This window comes from Cebus imitator, unplaced genomic scaffold (genome assembly GCF_001604975.1).
Source record: "Cebus imitator isolate Cc_AM_T3 unplaced genomic scaffold, Cebus_imitator-1.0 Scaffold295, whole genome shotgun sequence".
NCBI classification, from domain to species: domain Eukaryota; kingdom Metazoa; phylum Chordata; class Mammalia; order Primates; family Cebidae; genus Cebus; species Cebus imitator.
Genome location: NW_016107610.1, coordinates 2,047,518 through 2,067,134, shown reverse-complemented (window position 1 = coordinate 2,067,134; position 19,617 = coordinate 2,047,518). Strand labels below are relative to the sequence as shown.

General features: G+C 42.4%; 1 protein-coding gene across 1 annotated transcript in view; it reads right to left on the bottom strand.

Annotated features, from left to right (window-relative positions):
- Positions 1–19,617, bottom strand: part of FSD2 (fibronectin type III and SPRY domain containing 2) — a 54,830-nt gene that overhangs the window by 23,537 nt on the left and 11,676 nt on the right. The window contains exons 2-6 of the mRNA XM_017502268.2: positions 10,518–11,237; positions 10,277–10,372; positions 6,624–6,854; positions 4,756–4,778; positions 3,294–3,415 (exon numbers count right to left, since the gene is read on the bottom strand). Of these exons, the coding sequence (XP_017357757.1) occupies positions 3,294–3,415; positions 4,756–4,778; positions 6,624–6,854; positions 10,277–10,372; positions 10,518–11,159 (1,114 nt within the window). The 5' untranslated portion in view covers positions 11,160–11,237. The remainder of the gene's footprint in view (positions 1–3,293; positions 3,416–4,755; positions 4,779–6,623; positions 6,855–10,276; positions 10,373–10,517; positions 11,238–19,617) is intronic.

The window sequence follows — 19,617 nt, the reverse complement described above, 5'->3', positions numbered from 1 at the left end:
AATTACAGACTATTCTTATAAATAACTAATTACAATAATATTTTATTTATTTATTTATTTATTTATTTATTTTTGAAACGGAGTTTCGCTCTTGTTACCCAGGCTGGAGTGCAATGGCGCGATCTCGGCTCACCGCAACCTCCGCCTCCCGGGTTCAGGCAATTCTCCTGCCTCAGCCTCCTGAGTAGCTGGGATTACAGGCTTGCACCACCATGCCCAGCTCATTTTTGTATTTTTAGTAGAGACGGGGTTTCACCATGTTGACCAGGATGGTCTCGATCTCTTGACCTTGTGATCCACCCACCTGGGCCTCCCACAGTGCTGGGATTACAGGCTTGAGCCACCGCAGCCTATTTATTTCTTTTCTTTTTTTTTTTTTTTGAAATGGAGTCTTGCTCTGTCACCCAGGCTGGAGTGCAGTGGCATGATCTTGGCTCACTACAACCTCCACCTCCCAGGTTCAAGTGATTCTCCTGCCTCAGCCTCTTGAGTAGCTGGGATTACAGGCGCGCACCACCACACCCAGCTAATTTTTTGTATTTTTAATAGAGATGAGGTTTCACCATGTTGGTCAGGCTGGTCTCGAACTCCTGACCTTGTGATCTGCCTGCCTTGGCCTCCCAAAGTTCTGGGATTACAGGTGTGAGCCATTGCACCTGGCTTATTTCTTTTCTTTTCTTTTTTTTTGAGACAGGTTATCACTCTGTCACCCAGGCTGGAGTGCAGTGGGGTAATCATAGCTCACTGCAGCCTCAAACTCTTGGGCTCAAGCAATTCTCCCACCTCAGTCTCCCTTGGGATCAAGTAATCCTTCCACCTCAGTCTCTCAAGTAGTTGGGGCTACAGGTGCACATTGCCACACCAGTGTGCACCTGTAGATTTTTAAGATTTAAGATTTTTTGTGTGTGTGGCGACAGGGTCTTGTTATGTTGCATAGGCTGGTCTGAAACTCCTGGGCTCAAGCAGTCTGCCCGCCTCATCCTCCCAAAGTGCTGGGATTACTGGCATGAGCCAGCATGCCTGGCCCACAATAACACTTTAAAGAGTTACTTGGCACCATGTACTATGTTGTACATAAGTTATCTCACTTAATTCTCACCATATTCCTATGAGGTATTATAATGTCCATTTTTACAGATTAAGAAACCAAGACTCAGAGAAGCTAGGTGAGTTGTCCAGGGTCACACTGCTAGGAAGTGGTAGAGTTGGGATTCTCACTAGGTTCATAGAATTCCAAAGTCCATCTCTTAACCACTATGCTAAAAACAGACACCCACAAGGAACATAAATACGTTTAAGGAGATAAAATTTGAGCTTCTTGCTTGGTATAAATTAGACAGGAAGGTAGGTGTTTAGGAAGCTGTACAGGCTATAAACAGAAAATATTTCAAGACCTAACGTCAGATGCTGGCAACCTGGAGAGTGAGGGTAGGTACTTATCTCAGAGAGGTCAGCCTCTGTTCTCACTTATGAGCCATAAAGACAAAAATAGGAAGTTAGAGAGAAAAAAAAACTTGTTTCTAAATCTTTTTTTTTTTTTGAGACAGAGTCTCGCTCTGTCACCAGGCTGGAGTGCAGTGGCGTGATCTTGGCTCACTGCAATATCCGCCTCCTGGGTTCAAGCCATTCTCCTGCCTCAGCTTCCTGAGTAGCTGGGATTACAGGTGCGTGCCACCACACCCAGCTAATTTCTGTATTTTTGGTAGAGACGGAGTTTCACCATGTGTGCCAGAATGGTCTCAATCTTGACCTTGTGATGTGCCCACCTCAGCCTTCCGAAGTGCTGAGATTACAGGTGTGAGCCACCACGCTTGGCCCCCTTTTTCCTTTCACGTTGGATGCCTTTCTGTCTTTCTCTTGCCTAATTGCTCTCGCAAGATTTTCTAGCACTACGTTGAACTGGAATGGTGAGAGTGGGCATCTTCGTCTTGTTCCTGATCTTAGAGGGAAAGCTTTCAACTTTTTACCATTGAATATGATGTTAGCTGTGGGATGTCATACATGACATGTCTTATAATGTTTGCTCTAATCTTTATTATTTCCTTTTTTCTGCTAAATTTGGGCTTAGCTTGTTCTTTTTCTAGTTCCTGGAGGTGTAAAGTTAGGTTGTTTATTTGAGATCTTTCTTAATGTAGGTGCTCATTGCTATACATTTCCCTTGGACTGCTCTTGCTGCATCCCATAAATTTTGGCATGTTGTGTTTCATTTTCATTAATGTCAAGGTTTTTTTACCTTCCTTTTGATTTCTTCTTTGGCCTGTTGATTGCTCAGGAATGTGTTGTGTAATTTCCACATATCTGTAAATTTTCCAATTTTTTCCTGTTACTGATTTCTAGTTTCATACCATTGTGGTTATAAAAAATATTTGAGGTCAGGCACAGTGGCTCAGGCATGCAATCCCAGCATTTTGGGAGGCTTAAGCAGGAGGATTGCTTGACACCAGGAGTTAAAGAACAGCCTGGGCAACATAGTGAGACCCCATCTTTACAAAAAAATTGAACAAATTGGCTGGGTATAGTGGCATGTGCCTGTAGTCCTAGCTACTTGGGAGGCTGAGGTGGGAGGATTGCTTGAGCCCAGGAGTTGGTGTTTGCAGTAAGCCATGATCACACCACTATACTCCAGGTTGGGCAACAGAGCAAAACCCTATCTCAAAATAGTAATGATAATAAAAGATACTTGATATGATTTCAATCTTCTGTATACAACTATCATATGAGTTATCAAGATCTCCAATATACCTGTGTCCCATGTTCATTACAGCATTATAACAATAACCAAGACGTGGAAACAACCTCAATACCCATCAATAGATGGTGGATTTTAAAAAGTGATGTGTGTGTGTGTCTGTGTGTATACATATGGAATATTATTCAGCCTTAACAAAGAAGGAAGTTTTACCATTTGTGACAACATGGATGAACCTTGATGACATTATGCTAAGTGATTTTAGCCAGTCACAGAGGGACAGATACTGCATGATTCTACTTACATGCGGTATATAAAATAGTCAAACTCTTAGAAGCCGAGAATGGAATGGTGGTTGCCAGGGGCATCGGGGAGGGGGAAATGGGGAATTGTTGCTCAATGGATACAAAGATTAGTTATACAAGATGAGCAAGTTCTAGAGGTGTGCTGTACAGCACAGTACCTATACTTAACAATATTGTATTTGCACCTTAAAATTTGTTAAGAGGATAGATCTCATGTTAAGTGTTTTCATCACAAGAAAGAAAAGTGCTCTGGGTAGTCTGAGCCTGCCGTGAAGTACACACATAGGTGAGACACGCACCTGGAATGGTGTTAATAGAGCCCATCAGCTGCTCCACGTCAGAGAAATCCAAGGTCTGGTCTTCAAAGTCAGGCTGTGCGGAGATTTCCACGTCTGTTTTTGTTTTCAGGAATTTTCCAAGTCTGTTGGTGTAAAAAGACAAGAATGGAGGGGCATTCTCCTTAGGGTGTGTCTATAGTACTGAGTCACTAGTCATAAATGAAGAGGACCTCTTTGCTGAACTTTTAGTTTGTTCGTTTTACAGCTGCTGGCTGCCATCTACCATCTTCTTTGTAGACTGAACTCGGGGTCATCAGTGGGGATGGGTGGGATTGATTTGTGCCTTTTAGGGAGAGGAGGAAGGGTAAGGCCATGTCAGAGGTGATCCACCAACAAGATCCAGAACCACACCCTCTGGAAGATCTCTTAGGTGCTAACCTGGGATTTCCCACTCTCAAGTCACTCCAGGCCCAAGATGTACTGAGGGTGCAAACTCCCAGGGCTTCCTTTCTACGTGGTCAGATGCCCTCAAGTTGCTGATCATGGGACTCGGGGTCTCCTTGTACCTGCTTCCTGGCAGTCACAAGGTTTGTAAATGGCAGAGGCAGAATTTGAAACCAGAGCTGGGCGCACTGGCTCACACCTGTAATCCCAGCACTTTGGGAGGCTGAGGCGGGCAGATCACTTGAGATCAGAAGTTCAAGACCAGCCTGGCCAACATGGTGAAATCCTGTCTATACTAAACATACAAAAAAATTAGCCAGGCATAGTGGTGGGCACCTGTAATCCCAGCTTGTTGAGAGACTGAGGCAGGAGAATTGCTTGAACCTGGAAGGCAGAGGTTGCAGTGAGCCGAGGCTGCACCATTGCACTCCAGCCTGGGCAACAAAAACGAAACTCTATCTCAAAAAAAAAAAAAAAAAAATTGAAACCAGGTCCATCTTTGCCAAAATCCCTGCACTTAACCCTTACGTTATTAAACTTACATGTTCGTGTTGCTTTATGGACATTATCTTATTTGATTCTCAAAACTATCCTCATTTGTAGATAATGTGAGTCCTGGACTGATCAGATTTGCCAAGGTCATGAGTGTAGCAGGATGTGAACTCCTGTCTGTCTGACTCTAAAATGTGCATGCTCTCTGCAACTGCAGTCTGGGTCCAGCCAGACATAGCTGGGGCTGTTGGGGATACTCTGCAGATCTCAGTTCTTCCTGGTGAAATGAGGGGCTTGTGGAGGAGAGCTGCTCACAGGCTTGCTGAGCCTCACCATACAGGCTCCCTGCTAGGCCTGAGAACCTGAAATTCAGTACTAGATGCTCCTAGTGACCGCACGCCATCATTCCAAAGCCAGTGCTAGTTTACTCAGGATTGACACAAAGGCTGAAACTGGAAGCATATAACCAAATGGAACGGAGTCTATTTGGATATATAAAGTTGAAAAAAATAGAGAAAGGAAATACATATTAGAACAAATGTATTACCTGTCGGCCATAGCCACTGCATCCTAAAAAGGAAAAGGAGAAAATATTAAGTTGATTTTGGAAATAAATTTTTTTTACCAACATATTGTAATAAACATATAGATAGCTATAACTATATATATAAAATAATATATATTGTTACATCCTACATATATAAGATGGATATATATAACAATTGATATAACTATATATAACATATACAATATATATAACATAAACATAGAAGAAAACTTAAAAATTAGGAAAAAGTAAAAAAGCCCAGCTGTATTCCATACCCTAATAAAACCACCCGTATGTCTGTGCATTTTCTTCCATATCACAGTACTGCTTTTCCCCATTAACTTTGGCATGCACCTGTGGTCCCAGCTCCTTGGGGGGCTGAGGCAGGAGGATCATCTGAGCCCAGGAGGCTTCAGTAAGCTATGATCACACCACCATCCACCAGCCAAAGCAACAGAGTGAGACCCTGTCTCAAAGGGAACACAACAAAAAATCCACACTATGTAAGCATTTTCCCTGTTATGAATGGTCTTTTGGGCTATCAGCTTGAACACTTGTATAACAGTTGACTATGAACAGTTAATGAATGGAAACTCCATCATTTACTTAACGATTCCTCTATTGTTGGACGTTTTGTTGTTTCCAGTTTTTCACCATCATACATAACAGTGAGAGGCCCACCTTCATGTTTAATCACTTTCTCCACGTTTTGCATATGGTGGGCCCACTAGTTCAAAAGGTATGACTATTGATGGTTCTTGGAGTGCCTGCCACATTGCTCTCCAGCTTCATTTACGGGTCTCTCACCCTAAACATAGCAGGAAGGAGGCACAGTTGGGCTTTGAGGGGTGACTGTGTGCTTGGAAAATGTGGGGGCCATACTTGGCAACCAGGAAGCTCTGGAGGCTAAAGGCCCCTCCCCATGCCCTGGACACCACATCTTCCCGGTACTCCTGTGGGACCTTGTGAAGAAAGGGGACCCCGGCTCTGACTGAGATTGAATTTCCCACAGCCCAGCCTCGTAGGGGGTTGGGTCAGATTTAATTTGATTTCAAGAAAATTAGGAAATGGATTTTTTTTTTTTTTGCATATCCGAGTTTGTGAAGTAAGCCTTTTTTTTTTTTTTTTGAGACGGAGTTTCACTCATGTTACGCAGGCTGGAGTGCAATGGCGCGATCTCGGCTCACCGCAACCTCCGCCTCCTGGGTTCAGGCAATTCTCCTGCCTCAGCCTCCTGAGTAGCTGGGATTACAGGCACGCATCACCATGCCCAGCTAATTTTTTGTATTTTTAGTAGAGACGGGGTTTCACCATGTTGACCAGGATGGTCTCGATCTCTTGACCTCGTGATCCACCCGCCTTGGCCTCCCAAAGTGCTGGGATTACAGGCTTGAGCCACCGCGCCCGGCCCTTTTTTTTTTTTTTATTGCTACACTTGTAACTGGGAAATTTAAGGTGCCTTTTCAGCCTTGACGACTTTCTCCCCAGAGCTCCAAGAGGCCATCTCCAAGAGGGGGCCGGAAAACTCTCAGAGCACAGCTTTTGCTCAGCTCAGCTCCAGGATGAGGGGACAGGTATCCAGGTGACCAGAACAGAGGAACAAAGACTGGTGCTCCTTCTGTGCTAGGGGAGGGAGAGAGTCTGCTGCTGTGAGTCTCCCTGGCTACTCGTGTGGCCATGCAGAGAGATGCAGCCACAGCCTCCCTATCATGATCACCCAGTGGAATCAAATGGATGCTGGCCATAAAAGTCGATTCCAGTGCCTCCAGGAGGAGTGAGGACAACCCAGCTTACCTCAGCCATAACTTAGGTAACTGAAACTGTTGTTTGTTTGTGATTCCATCTCTTATGTTCATTTCATGACTGACCTTTATGAAATCCACCTTCTCCTCGTGACACATCTCTTCTATTGTTTCCATCAGTTCTTTGCAGGTATCTAGGTTTTCTCCACAGCTGACCAGTTGTCCATATAAGGCTTCCAGCTTCTCTTTCTTTTTCTCCCCTAGAGCTTGTATTTTTTCTTCATATTTTTGAGCAAGTGTTTCCAAGATCTCGTTGTAATGTGACTCAAAGTTTTGTTCTTGTTTTCCAAAATTCTCCTGCAAGACAGTTGAACTGAGTCATCATTTCAGTACATGTGGTGCATTGATTAGTCTTTTTTCTTTTTTTTTTTTTTTTGAGACAGAGTTTCACTGTGTCACCCAGGCTGGAGTGCAGTGGTGTAATCTCAGCTCACTGCAACCTCTGTGTTCCAAGTTAAAATGATTCTCTTGCCTCAGGCTCCTGAGTAGCTGGGATTACAGGTGCGCATCACCACACCTGGCTAATTTTTGTATTTTTAGTAGAAACGGGGTTTCACCATATTGGCTAGACTGGTCTTGAACTCCTGACCTCAAGTGATCCACCCACCTCAGCCTCCCAAAGTGTTGAGATTACAGGCGTGAGCCATCATGCCCAGCCTGATTAGAGTCATTAGATAAATGAAAATGTGTACCTACCAGAATTATTTTAGTCCCTCTACTTTGTCCTCTCATCTCTTGTCAGGATGTTGGAATGAAAGCTGGAGGTGCTAGAACACAGGCGTCTCCAGCCTAGATCCCCAGGAATAATCTAAACAAAAGCACTGCTTTCTCTCCTGGCAGCATTTTGCAATCCACCTCCAGTTCATTTACCTTCTATCACCACGATAACTGATCAGGGAGATTATCAGTGATGATTCTGCCCAATATTGGACCTTAATGTGGAAATATTTTCCCTGAGAGATTCCCATCTACCATTCCCTCCTGAGCTCTTAACATCTCATGAGACTTCTCCTCACTCCTTGGTGCTTGGATCATACAAACACCAAGATTAAATCACTAGGATCATATCAACTAGGGGAGAGACAAAGGCAAAGGCGGAACAAGGGTTGCAGCCAGGCGGCACTGCCTTATAAATGAGAAGATGCAGGAGAGCAGAGGGAGGGTTCTTACAATATTAATCCAGGAACACAGTAGATGAGAAATATTAATAGAGTATATATTACTTATATTGTCCCCAGAGCTCTGCAAGTTCTGATGGATGTCATCCTCATCAGATGATGGGGACATTTCCAAGGAAGAGGATCTTATCATTCATTCAGAGAGTAATTACTGAACACCTGCTATGTGCATAGGACTTGCTCAGAATGGTGGAAGAGAAAGAAAGGCAACAGATGCACTTCTCAGTGTTGAGTATGAAAGGATGGCCACAGGGTCCTCACTGAGGATGAAGGGACTTTGATCTGAGAGTAAGCTGGCAGAGCAGAGTGTGAGAGGTTTTTTGTTGTTGTTATTGTTTGTTTGTTTTTGATGGAGCCTCATTTTGTCACTCAGGCTAGAGTGAAGTGGAGCGACCTCAGCTCACTGTAACCTCTGCGTCTTGGGTTCAAGCGATTCTCCTGCCTCAGCCTCCCAAGAACCTGGGATTCCAGGCGCCCACCATCATGCTCAGCTAATTTTTTTGTATTTTTAGTAGAGACAGGGTTTTACCATGTCAGCCAGGCTGGTCTTGAACTCTTGACCTCAAGTGATCCACCCACTTTGGCCTCCCAAAGTGCTGAAATTATAGATGTGAGACACCGTGCTGGCCAATGTAAGAAGTTTTGTCTTAGATGTTGTACACTTATCCCCTTCTACCACCACCCTGTACTTGGCAGTGGAAGGGTTTGCCCCCTTCCCTGTGTCTTCCTTGGGGGATTAGTGTAATAGCTCTCCTCCTTTGTAATACTGGGGGTGAAAACGGTCTAGCTTCATGGGAAATGTTCCTGGGGCTTAGTTGATTCACATGAAATGCTCCTGTTGGTACCATCCGAGGCTACATTAATAGAAGTAGAGCATTGCATGAAAAGAAGAGAGAGGGCAAGTCCTGAGCTCCTCAGGCCTGGTTGACCTCACTTGGGAGGTTGGGTTGAGCTCTGGCATGATAATAGTGGTGTACCATGTATCTACTAGGGCACAACAGGGGACTGTGGCATGTTTGATGACAGACATGGAAACTTATTAATCTTACATAGGTAACAGCTGAGGAAAAGAACACTTATCAAAAACAGGATGGGTATCTTGCAATGCCTTGTCAAGGCTGACCCATGAAAGAGGGACTAGTCTTATTCTGTGAAGCTCTAGGGGCCAATATGACTAGTGGGCGAAAGTTACAGAGCCACACCTTCTATCTCAGTCATGTTGGCATCTGGATCAAGGCTCACATTCTTCCTCATGTCAAGATTGGGAGGGAGAGGGGCCGTCAAAGGATAAAAACTCCTTTTCAGTCCTAGAATTCTAAGCTTTTACTGATCTCTCAGGAAAGTCTGGAAATTGCTAACTAGACAAAGGCAACACATTTATTTATTTATTTATTTATTTGAGATGGAGTCTCTCTCTGTCACCCAGGCTGGAGTGCAGTGGCGTGGTCTCAGCTCACTGCAACTTCCACCTCCCAGTTTTCAGTGATTCTCCTGCCTCAGCCTCCTAAGTAACTGGGACTACAGGCATGTGCCATCATGCCCAGCTATTTTTTTTTTATTATTCCTAGAGACGGGGTTTTACCATGTTGGCCAGGCTGGTCTCGAACTCCTGACCTCAGGTGATCTGCCCGCATTGGCCTCTCAAAGTGTTGGGATTACAGGCATGAGCCACTGTGCCTGGCCATAAATTTATTTTTTAAATGCATGCAGAGCTAAAAGTATTCCTTTGTTAGGGTAGCAATCATTGGTAGAAGTAAGTATTTTGCCTCTTAAAACAACAAAAAAGTGTTTGACAGTCTACACCTGACTTTATGTAGTCAACATTGCAGGTACCTCCAAAAGCCTAGAATTAACAACTCCCAAAACCAAGGAAATAACATGGAACCCCACTGTTTCTGGTTTCTCAGTCAATGCACCAGGGAGCACCCCAGGGATTCTCAGCAAGACCTTCTACCCCAAAAAGAAATCTGGAACAAATAAACAAACCAAAAAAGACAAGGGCAAAAGAAAAGATATCCCCTCTTCACCACCTGGGCTCAAATGAGGGACTTCGCTGAAGATGCCACCATGAAGTCATCTTTGTTAGAATAAGGATCTATCAAGTTGAATGATGAAAACAATATACATTAAAAAAAGAATTAGGATAAGGGTCTAAACCACATACAATTAGTGATTTGGGTAAAGGGGGAGTAGGAGAAAATGAAGCCAGTGAAGGAGAGGGATTGTGATTGGGAAATTTCTGCCTTATTTACTCATGCAACAAACATGTATAAAATGCCTGCTCTGAAACATACTATGTAGTAGGACTAGGGATATTTCGAGAGAAAACCCAGCCTCCACACCAAGAGCTTATAGTTCAGTAGGGAATGCTGACAGGTAATCGGTTCCATGACATCCACACCCAGGTGCTATGGGAGGTCGACAAAAACAGGGAGGGGAGAGGGGCAGTGGTGACTCCTCACATTCTAAGGAAACAGATTCTTGACCTAGCCACTGATAGAAGCAATGTGAGTCTGATGATGTCTTCAAGTATGCTCTTACCTCCACAGTGATGAAAACCTCCTCCAAGTGATTTGCAAAGTTTTCCATATCAATTATCTGTTTTTCCAATTTGTACATGTTTTTGTGAATTTCATCCTATTCAACAGAGGATCACAAAGAAGATATTAATGTTACGTCTTGTCTCGCTCTTGTAGAAGGCATCTTAGATGTATTCCTTGCAAATGTACTTGAGATACAAATGCAATATCAAGACAGAGAAGAACCAAGGAGACCTATTTACCTTGGCACTTTCCAGTGCTTCATTGAGTGGGATCACTTCATGCTCCTTATGTTCATCAAAAACCTTCTGAAAAGCTCTTATTGGAGTTTTACAAGTAACACAGAAGACATCAGCAGCTTCTTCTTCATCTTCTTCCTCAGGGATGACATAGCATTCATACTCCTCGCTAGCACGGCCGTGTGTGTACCTGTAGACTTCCCGCAAGTCCTGGCACTGGCCTGCCGAGCCCCACCCTCCGAAGCCCAGGTCCTCAGCCTCCGCTGCCTCTCCACGAAGTCTCCAGTCTCTCTGCTCCCTGGCTGGGTCCCTCCTCTTCATCCCATAAATAGGATATTCTGAAACTCCCATTATGGGCATGTTTTCATCAACAAACTCATCCCCTAATTCGTGATCATCTTCAAGTCCGTATAAGTGGACAAGTTCCTCCACTTCCTCTCTAAGGTGTCTTTGAGGCTTACCATCCCCTGTTCCTGTTGACTGCCTGGCCATTTCAGCTTCGACTTCTTCTTTCCTCATCCTAGTGCTCTCTTCTGGAAAGAGCTGCAGTCTGTCTTCAGAGTCATACAGGTCCATGTGGTAAAAGTGGAAATCCTTGGGAGAAGACCTGTCTGACCCCAGTTCCTCCCCTGATTCCTCCTCCATTGTAACTCTGGAAGTCCTTAGAAGCACCTTTATACAAGAAAGATCCTTCCTGGACACTTAATAGTGAATATCTGGGCCCTGGAACACAAAAAAGAGGAGGAAAATCAGTTCTGGAGAAGGGCATTGCTGTAGATGATCATTAGATTGGGCTCTACTCAGAAAATTTTTAAAAATTATCCGTGTAGCTCAGTTGTGTTTTCACTTTGAATCATCTGTTAAAAAATGTTTGTTTTCTATGGAGGGATGGGCTTTCTAAGGTTAAAAGAGACAAAAGAAATTACAAAAGAAATGTCTAATAGATATGACCAACAAAATGCTTCCCTTCTTATACACTAAAAAATAAAAAACCTTAAAAGGCAAAATAATGAGAAGCATCTCAGGAAATTTTTGTTATTATTATTAATTTATTTTTGAGATGGAGTCTCACTCTGTCGCCCAGGCTGGAGTGCTCACTGCAGCCTCTGTGCCTCCAGGGTGCAAGCAATTCCTGTGCCTCAGCCTCCTAAGTAGCTGGGATTACAGGTATGTGCCACCACACCCAGCTAATTTTTGTATTTTTGGTAGAGATGGGGTTTCACCATGTTGGCCAGGCTGGTGTCAAACTCCCAACCTCAGTTGATCCAACCACCTCAGCCTCCCAAAGTACTGGGATTACAGGCATGAGCCACCGTGCCTGGTCTATTATTTTTAAATTATATAAATTAATTGAAAAAGTGATATCTTAATAGATGAATGTGCACAGACAATTCAGAAAACAATTGATTTTGTATATCATAGTAACTGCACACAAACATTTGAAAAAAACTGTACTTCAAAGTGAGAATAGGCCTGGTGTGGTGGCTCATGCCTGTAATCCCAGTACTTTGGGAGGCTGAGGCCAATGGATTGATTGAGTTCAAGAATTCAAGATCATCCTGTGCAACATGGCAAGACCCTATCTCTATCAAAAATACAAAATAAATAAATAAAGCCACACATAGTGGTGTGTGCCTGTGGTCCCCGCTACTTGGGAGGCTGAGGTGGGAGGATCGCTTGAGCCTGGGGGGTGGAGATTGCAATGAGCCTGAATCACACCACTGCACTCCAGCCTTCCAGCCTAGGTGACAGCAAGACACTGTCTCAAAAAAAAAAAAAAGAACCAGAACAAATAAGTAGATGCTGTTTTGCCTTTTTGGTTAGCAAATATTTAAAAATATCAAAAATGATACCCCTGGCTGGATAAGGGGACAGTGAAGTGAGCGCTCTCATATGCTGCTGGCTGGAATATAAACTGGCCCCATTTTTCTGAAGAGCAAGCTTGGTAACCTGGGTCAGGAACCTTAAAAATGTTCATACTCTCAGTTGGGTGTGATGACTCATGCCTGTAATCCCAGCACTTTGGGAGGGCAAGGCAGGAGGATTGCCCGAGGCTAGGAGTTCCAGACCACTGTGTTGCCTAGCAACATTGTGAAACCCATGTCTGCAAAAAATTTAAAAGTTTGCCAGGTGTAGTGGTGCATGCCTATAGTCCCAGCTACTTGGGAGGCTGAGGCAGTGAGCCATGATTGCACCACTGTACTCCAGCCTGGGCCACAGAGCAAGACCCTGTCTCAAAAAAATAAAAAATTGTTCGTACTCTCTAGCCTATCCACACTCTCTAACCTAGCAATCCTTTTCTGGAACCTTGAGGAAAAATCCCAAATACAAGGAAAACAATTATTTTATGTAAAAATGTCCACCACATAGTTGTTTGAAGTAGCAAGAGCTTTTTTTTTAAAGGTCTGATGATTAGGAGAAGGGCTAAGTAAGTTGGGGTATGTACACTACATAGAATACAAAGCAGCTTTAACATGTTCGTGATAACTTGGAAAAAGACTTACAATATGACATTTAAGCAAAATGAACAGATTGCCCATTGTATGTAGAATATGATGTCCACTATTTTAATGAAGTACATAAAATCTAAAAGGATATAATAATAACAATAGTAATAGTAAATACAATATTAATATTACTTCTTGAACACTTATCATATGCCTTTTCTGTGTTAGGCAGTTTGTATATACATCATCCTAACATCGACCCTATGTGGCAGGCCCTGCTATTATCCCCATTTTGTAGACGAGACAACTGTGTCTCAGGGAGGGTGTCCAGCGTAAGGCCGCACAGTTGGTGTATTGTTGAACTGGGATTTGAGCCTTAATTGGTGTGGCAGCTATGAGACTGTGCTTCAGAGATAACCAACCACAGGGAGTGTAATTGACTGGAGGTTTCAGTTGCCCTCTGAAGTTCATTGCTGCATAGCATAGAAGACTTGCTTGCCACAAACATCTGCCATCCAGTGACAAGCACAGCCAAGGATTCCATTACTGGTTGATACATCTGGCTCAACTCCTTTGAGCCCTCCTCTAGGGGGATTCCAGCCACTCAGGAGGCTGAAGTGGGAGGATCATTTGAACCCAGGAGTTCAAGACCAGCCTAGACAATATAGCAAGACCCTGTCTCTTAAAAAACAAACAGAAAAACTTCTCTGATGGCCAGCAGAGTTGGCTGGAGGATTCCCTGACAGCCTTGCCAGTGCTTTCTTAGCTGCGTGGTAGTCCAGGATACTTACCTGAACCTTCCCTCTTGCTCTCCTTCAACCAGGGTCAGACTTGCATCATGGTCTGACAGTTCTCCCAGCCTTTCCTACCTTCCTCCCCATTTTATCTCTCACACAGGTGTTTCCTCTAATAAACTCTTTTCCATCTTGTGCCTGCTTCTTGGAGAACTAGATTAACACAGTCTGTTGGACTTTGAAGTCCTTGCTTTCTTCCTGGCATAGAGCTGCCACTGTGTTTTATTTATTCTTTTTTGTAACAGTTTTATTAAGGTATAATTTATATACCATACAAGTCACTTGTTAAAAGTGTATACATCAGTGGTTTTTAGTATACTCACACATATGTGTGGTGATCACCATAGTCAGTTTTAGAGCATGTATTTTATTTTATTATTATTATTATTATTATTATTTTTTTTGAGAAGGAGTTTCACTCTTGTTGCCCAGGCTGGAGTGCAATGGCATGATCTCGGCTCACTACAACCTCCGCCTCCTGAGATCAAGTGATTATCCTCTCTCAACCTCCCGAGTAGCTAGGATTACAGGAATGTGCCACTATGCCCAGTTTTAGTAGAGACAGGGTTTTTTTTTTAGTAGAGACAGGGCTTTAGTAGAGACAGGGTTTCTACTATGATCTGCTGGCCTTGGCCTCTCAAAGTGCTGGGATTACAGGCGTGACCCACCTCATCTGGCCTAGAGCATGTATTTTTAATTTTTTTTTTTTTTAGACGGAGTTTCACTCTTGTTACCCAGGCTGGAGTGCAATGGCGCGATCTCGGCTCAACGCAACCTCCGCCTCCTGGGTTCAGGCAATTCTCCTGCCTCAGCCTCCTGAGTAGCTGGGACTACAGGCACGCGCCACCATGCCCAGCTAATTTTTTGTAGTTTTAGTAGAGACTGGATTTCACCATGTTGACCAGGATGGTCTCGATCTCTTGACCTCATGATCCACCCGCCTCGGCCTCCCAAAGTGCTGGGATTACAGGCCTGAGCCACCNACCATGCCCAGCTAATTTTTTGTAGTTTTAGTAGAGACGGGGTTTCACCATGTTGACCAGGATGGTCTCGATCTCTTGACCTCGTGATCCACCCGCTTCGGCCTCCCAAAGTATTTTTAATTTTTAAAGACTATTTTTTTGAGACATGGTCTCCTTCTGTCACCCAAGCTGGAGTGCAGTGGCACCATTTTGGCTCACTGCAACCTCTGCCTCCGGGGCTCAGGTGATCCTCATACCTCAGCCTCCCAAGTATCTGGGACTACAGGCATGTGCCACCATGACTGGCTAATTTTTAAATTTTTTTTTTGTCGAGACGAGGTCATGCCATGTTGCCCAGGCTGATCTTGAACTCCTGAGTTCAAGGGATCCTCCTGCCTCAGCCTCCCAAAGTGGTGGGATTACAGGCGTGAGCCACTGTGCCCAGTCATAATTTTAGAGCATTTTTATCACCTCAAAAAGAAACACTGTACCCTTTAGCTGTCACCACCAGCATTTCCCCATCTTCCCTAGCCCTAAGCGACAACTAAGCTACTTTCTGTCTCTATTGATTTTCCTATTTGGACATTTCCTATAAACGGAATCATATAGTATATAATCTTTTGCAACTGGCTTCTTTCACTGACTGTAATGTTTTCAAGGTTCATCCAGGTCGTAGCATGTATCAGTATTTCATTTCTTTTTTAGGACCAGAAAAATATTCTGTTGTATGGATATACCATACTTTGTTTGTTCACGCATTAGTTGATTCAGGTGGTTTGCCATCTTGTTTGGATTGTTTCTACCTTTTGGCTATTTTAAATAATACTGCTAAAAACATTTGTGTACAAATTCTGGTGTGAATATGTTTTCTTCTCTTTTAGATGTATACCTAGGAGTGAGTAAACACCTCGGAGTGGGATCACTGGGTCAAATGGTAACTTATGTTTAACTTTCTGAGAAACCGCCAAACTATTTTCCAGATTGTCTGCACTATTTTGCATTCCTACCAGCAGTGTAGGAAAGCTCGGATTTCTCCACATTCTTGTCACACTTGTTATTATCTGACTGTTTCATTCAGTCATCCTGGTGGATATGAAATTGTATCTCACTGTGATTTTGATTTGCATGCCCCTGATGAATAATGATGTCAGGTATTTTTCATGTAGTTACCGGCCATTTGTATATCTGCTTTGGAGAAATGCCTCTTCAGATCTTTTGCCCATTTTTAAATTGGGTTATTTGCCTTTTTATTGTTGAGCTCTAAGAGTTCTTTATGTATTCTGGATTCTAGCCACTATCAGACATGTAAATTACAAATAGTTTTCTTCTATTCTGTGAAGTGTCCTTTTATTTTCTTGATGATGTCCCTTGAAGCACAAAAGGTTTTAATTTTGATGAAGTCTAGTTTATCTATTTTTCTGTTGTTGCTGCTCCTTGTACTTTTGGTGCCATGTCTAATAATCCATTGCCAAATTTAAGATAAATCCCACTTGATCATAATAGTTAATACTTTTTTTTTTTTTTGAGACAGAGTCTCACTCTGTTGCCAGGCGCCAGGCTGGAGTGCAGTGGCACAATCTCGGCTCACTGCAACCTCCACCTCCCGGTTCAAGCAATTCTCCTGCCTCAGCCCCCTGAGTAGCTGGGACTACAGGTGCATGCCACCACACCCAGCTAATTTTTGTATTTTTAGTAGACAGGGGGTTTCACCATGTTGGCCAGGATGGTCTTGATCTCTTGACCTGGTGATCCGCCCTCCTCGGCCTCCTAAAGTGCTGGGATTACAGGCTTGAGCCACCGCACCGGGCCTGTTGTTGTTTTTTAAGAGGGATTACAGGCATGAGCCACCATGTCTGGCCTAATTTTTTGTTATATGCAACTAGATTCAGTTTGCTAGCATTTTGCTGAGGAATTTTGAATTCATATTCCTAACAGATACTGGCCTGCAGCTTTGGGTTTTTTTTCTTGTGGTATCTTTCTTTGGTTTTGGTATCAGGGTAATATGTCTCATAGAATGAGTTGGGAAGTATTCCTGTTCTTCTGTTTTTTTGGAAGAGTATGTAAAGAATTGATATTATTGCTTCTTTCAATGTTTGGTAGAATTTACCAGTGAAGCCACCTGGTCCTAGACTTTTCTCTGTGGGTGGTTTATTATTATTATTATTATTACTAATTCTTTTTGAGACAGGTTCTCACTCTGTCACCCAGGCTAGAGTGCCGTGGTGCAATCTTGGCTCACCGCAACCTCCACCTCCCAGATTTAAGTGATTTTCCTGCCTCAGCCTCCTTAGTAGCTGGGATTACAGGCACCTGCCACCACACTTGGCTAATTTTTGTATTTTTAGTAAAGATGGGAATTCACCGTGTTGGCCAGGCTGGTGTTTTTTGTTTTTTGTTTTTCACATCAAGAAATAATTTTATGCAAAAGGAATGCAAATGGAAGATATATTTAGCATCAATTCATATATTAGTAACTTATACATGTATTGTCAAGTATGACATCCATAAAAGCACAAAACAGTTTCTTACACGTTCCACCAAACTTCTGGCTTAATTCACGTGTCACTTCCACGACTACCAACCACACATATAGAGACTAGGAGAGACTTAGTGAAGATGACTTTCCAGGAAGTTTTCAAAATAAGAAAGGAAAGGTATGTTGAAATATAGCATAAGTAGCAATGGGGCCCTGAATTCACTTTGGAAAGAGCTGGTTTTTTGTTTTTTTGTTTTTTGTTTTTTGAGATGGAGTTTTGCTCTTGTTGCCCAGGCTGGAGTACAGTGGCACAATCTCGGCTCACCACAATCTCTGCCTCCTGGGTTTAAGTGATTCTCTTGCATCAGCCTCCTGAGTAGCTGGGATTACAGGCATGTGCCACCACGCCCAGCTCATTTTGTATTTTTAGTAGAGATGGGGTTTCTCCATGTTGGTCAGGCTGGTCTCAAACTGCCGATTTCAGGCAGTCTGCCCACCTTGGCCTCCCAAAGTGCTGGGATTACAGGCGTGAGCCATCGCGCCCGGCAAGAGCTGGTTTTTAAATTATTAATCTCTTTACTTAAGCCTATTTAGATTGCCTATTTCTTCTTGGGTCTGTTTTGGTACTTTGTGACTTGCTATGAGATGTCTATTTTATTTAAATTATCTAATTTATTCAAATACGATTGTTCATGGTATTTCTTTTTAATCTTTTTTATTTCTGTATGCTTGGTGGTAATGCCCCCTTTTCATTTCTGATTCTAGTAATTTGATTCTTCTCTCATTTTTTTCTTGGTTAAACCTCTAACTAGAGGTTTGTCAATTTTGTTGATTACTTCAAATAATCTGTTTTTGGTTTCTTTAATTTTCTTTATCGTTTTTCTATTCTCTATTTCATTAATTTCCACTCTAATATTTATTATGTCCTTCCTCTGCTTGTTTTGTTTAGTTTGTTCTTCTTTTTTCAGTTTCTTAATGTATTGATTTGACATCTTTCTTCCTGTTAAATATAGACATTTATGGCTATAAATTTTCCACTAATCACCGCTTTCGCTGCATCCCACAAGTTTTCATATGTTTTGTCTTCATATCTATTCATCTCAAAGTATTTTTAAATTTCCATTTTGATTTTTTCTTTGACCCATTGGTTATTGAGGAGTGTGTTGTTTAATTTTCATATATTTGTGAGTTTTCTTTTATTAATTTCTATTTGCATTCCACTGCAACCAGAAAACATTTTGTATTATTTCTATCCTTTTAAATTTATTGAGGTTTGTTTTACGGGCTAGCATATAGTCTATCTTAGAAAATGTTCCATAGGCATTTCGGAAGAACGTGTATATTCTGCTTCTGCTATTGTTGGGTAGAGTGTTATATAGTTGTCTGTTCGGTCCAGTAGGTTTACAGTATTATTTAGGTCTTCTGTTTCCTTGTTGATCTTCTGCTTCACTGTTCTATCCATTATTTAAAGCAGAGTGTTGAAGTCTTCAACCTTTATTATTAGAGTTTCCATTTCTACCTTCGTTTGTGTCAGTTTTTGTTTGGCATGTTTTGGTGTTCTGTAGTTAGATGCATATGCATATGTAATTGTCATGTCTTCCTGATGGGTTGGCTCTTTTCTAATGATAGCATATCCCTCTTTATCTCTAGTAACACTTTTTTGTTTTAAATCCATATTTTTTTTCTGGTGTCAGTACAGCCCCTCTAGCCTTCTTGTGGTTGCTTTTTACATGATTTATCTTCTTCTATCCGTTTAGTTTCACCCTATTTGTATTTTTTAATCTAAAGTGTGTATCTTATAGACAACATAGAGTTGGCTATATTGTTGTTAATTTTTTAATTGATTTGTTATGACAAGCTTCCTAAGAATTTCTAAATTACAACACTTTGTTGGAGGAGCTCAAGCTATGATGTCTTTTTTCCATATAACAAAATGGCATTTCCTATGAAATATAACACACCCCCAAAGAAAATCCTCCCCAGAACCTGATAATAAACATTCCAATTCTCAACTTTATAGTAGGATAATAAACCAGAGGTTAGAAGAAGATTAGCATCTACAAGTCTATGAGAATTAAATATAGGCATTTATAGCTATATCAGAGGAAGACAGTTCACTATAAAGGAGTATTAGGCTGGGTGCAGTGGCTCACACCTGTAATCCCAGCACTTTGAGAGGCTGAGGTGGGCAGATTGCTTGAGCTCAGGAGTTTGAGACCAGCCTGGGCAATATGGTAAAATCCCATCTTTACAAAAAATACAAAAAAAAATTAGCTAGGTGTGGTGGTAACACGCCTGTAATCCCAGCTACTTGAGAGGCTGAGGCAGGAAAGTCTCTTGAGCCCAGACGATGGAGGTTGCAATGAGCTCAGATTGCACCCCTGTACTTCAGCCTGGGTGATGGAGCAAGACTCCATCTCAAAA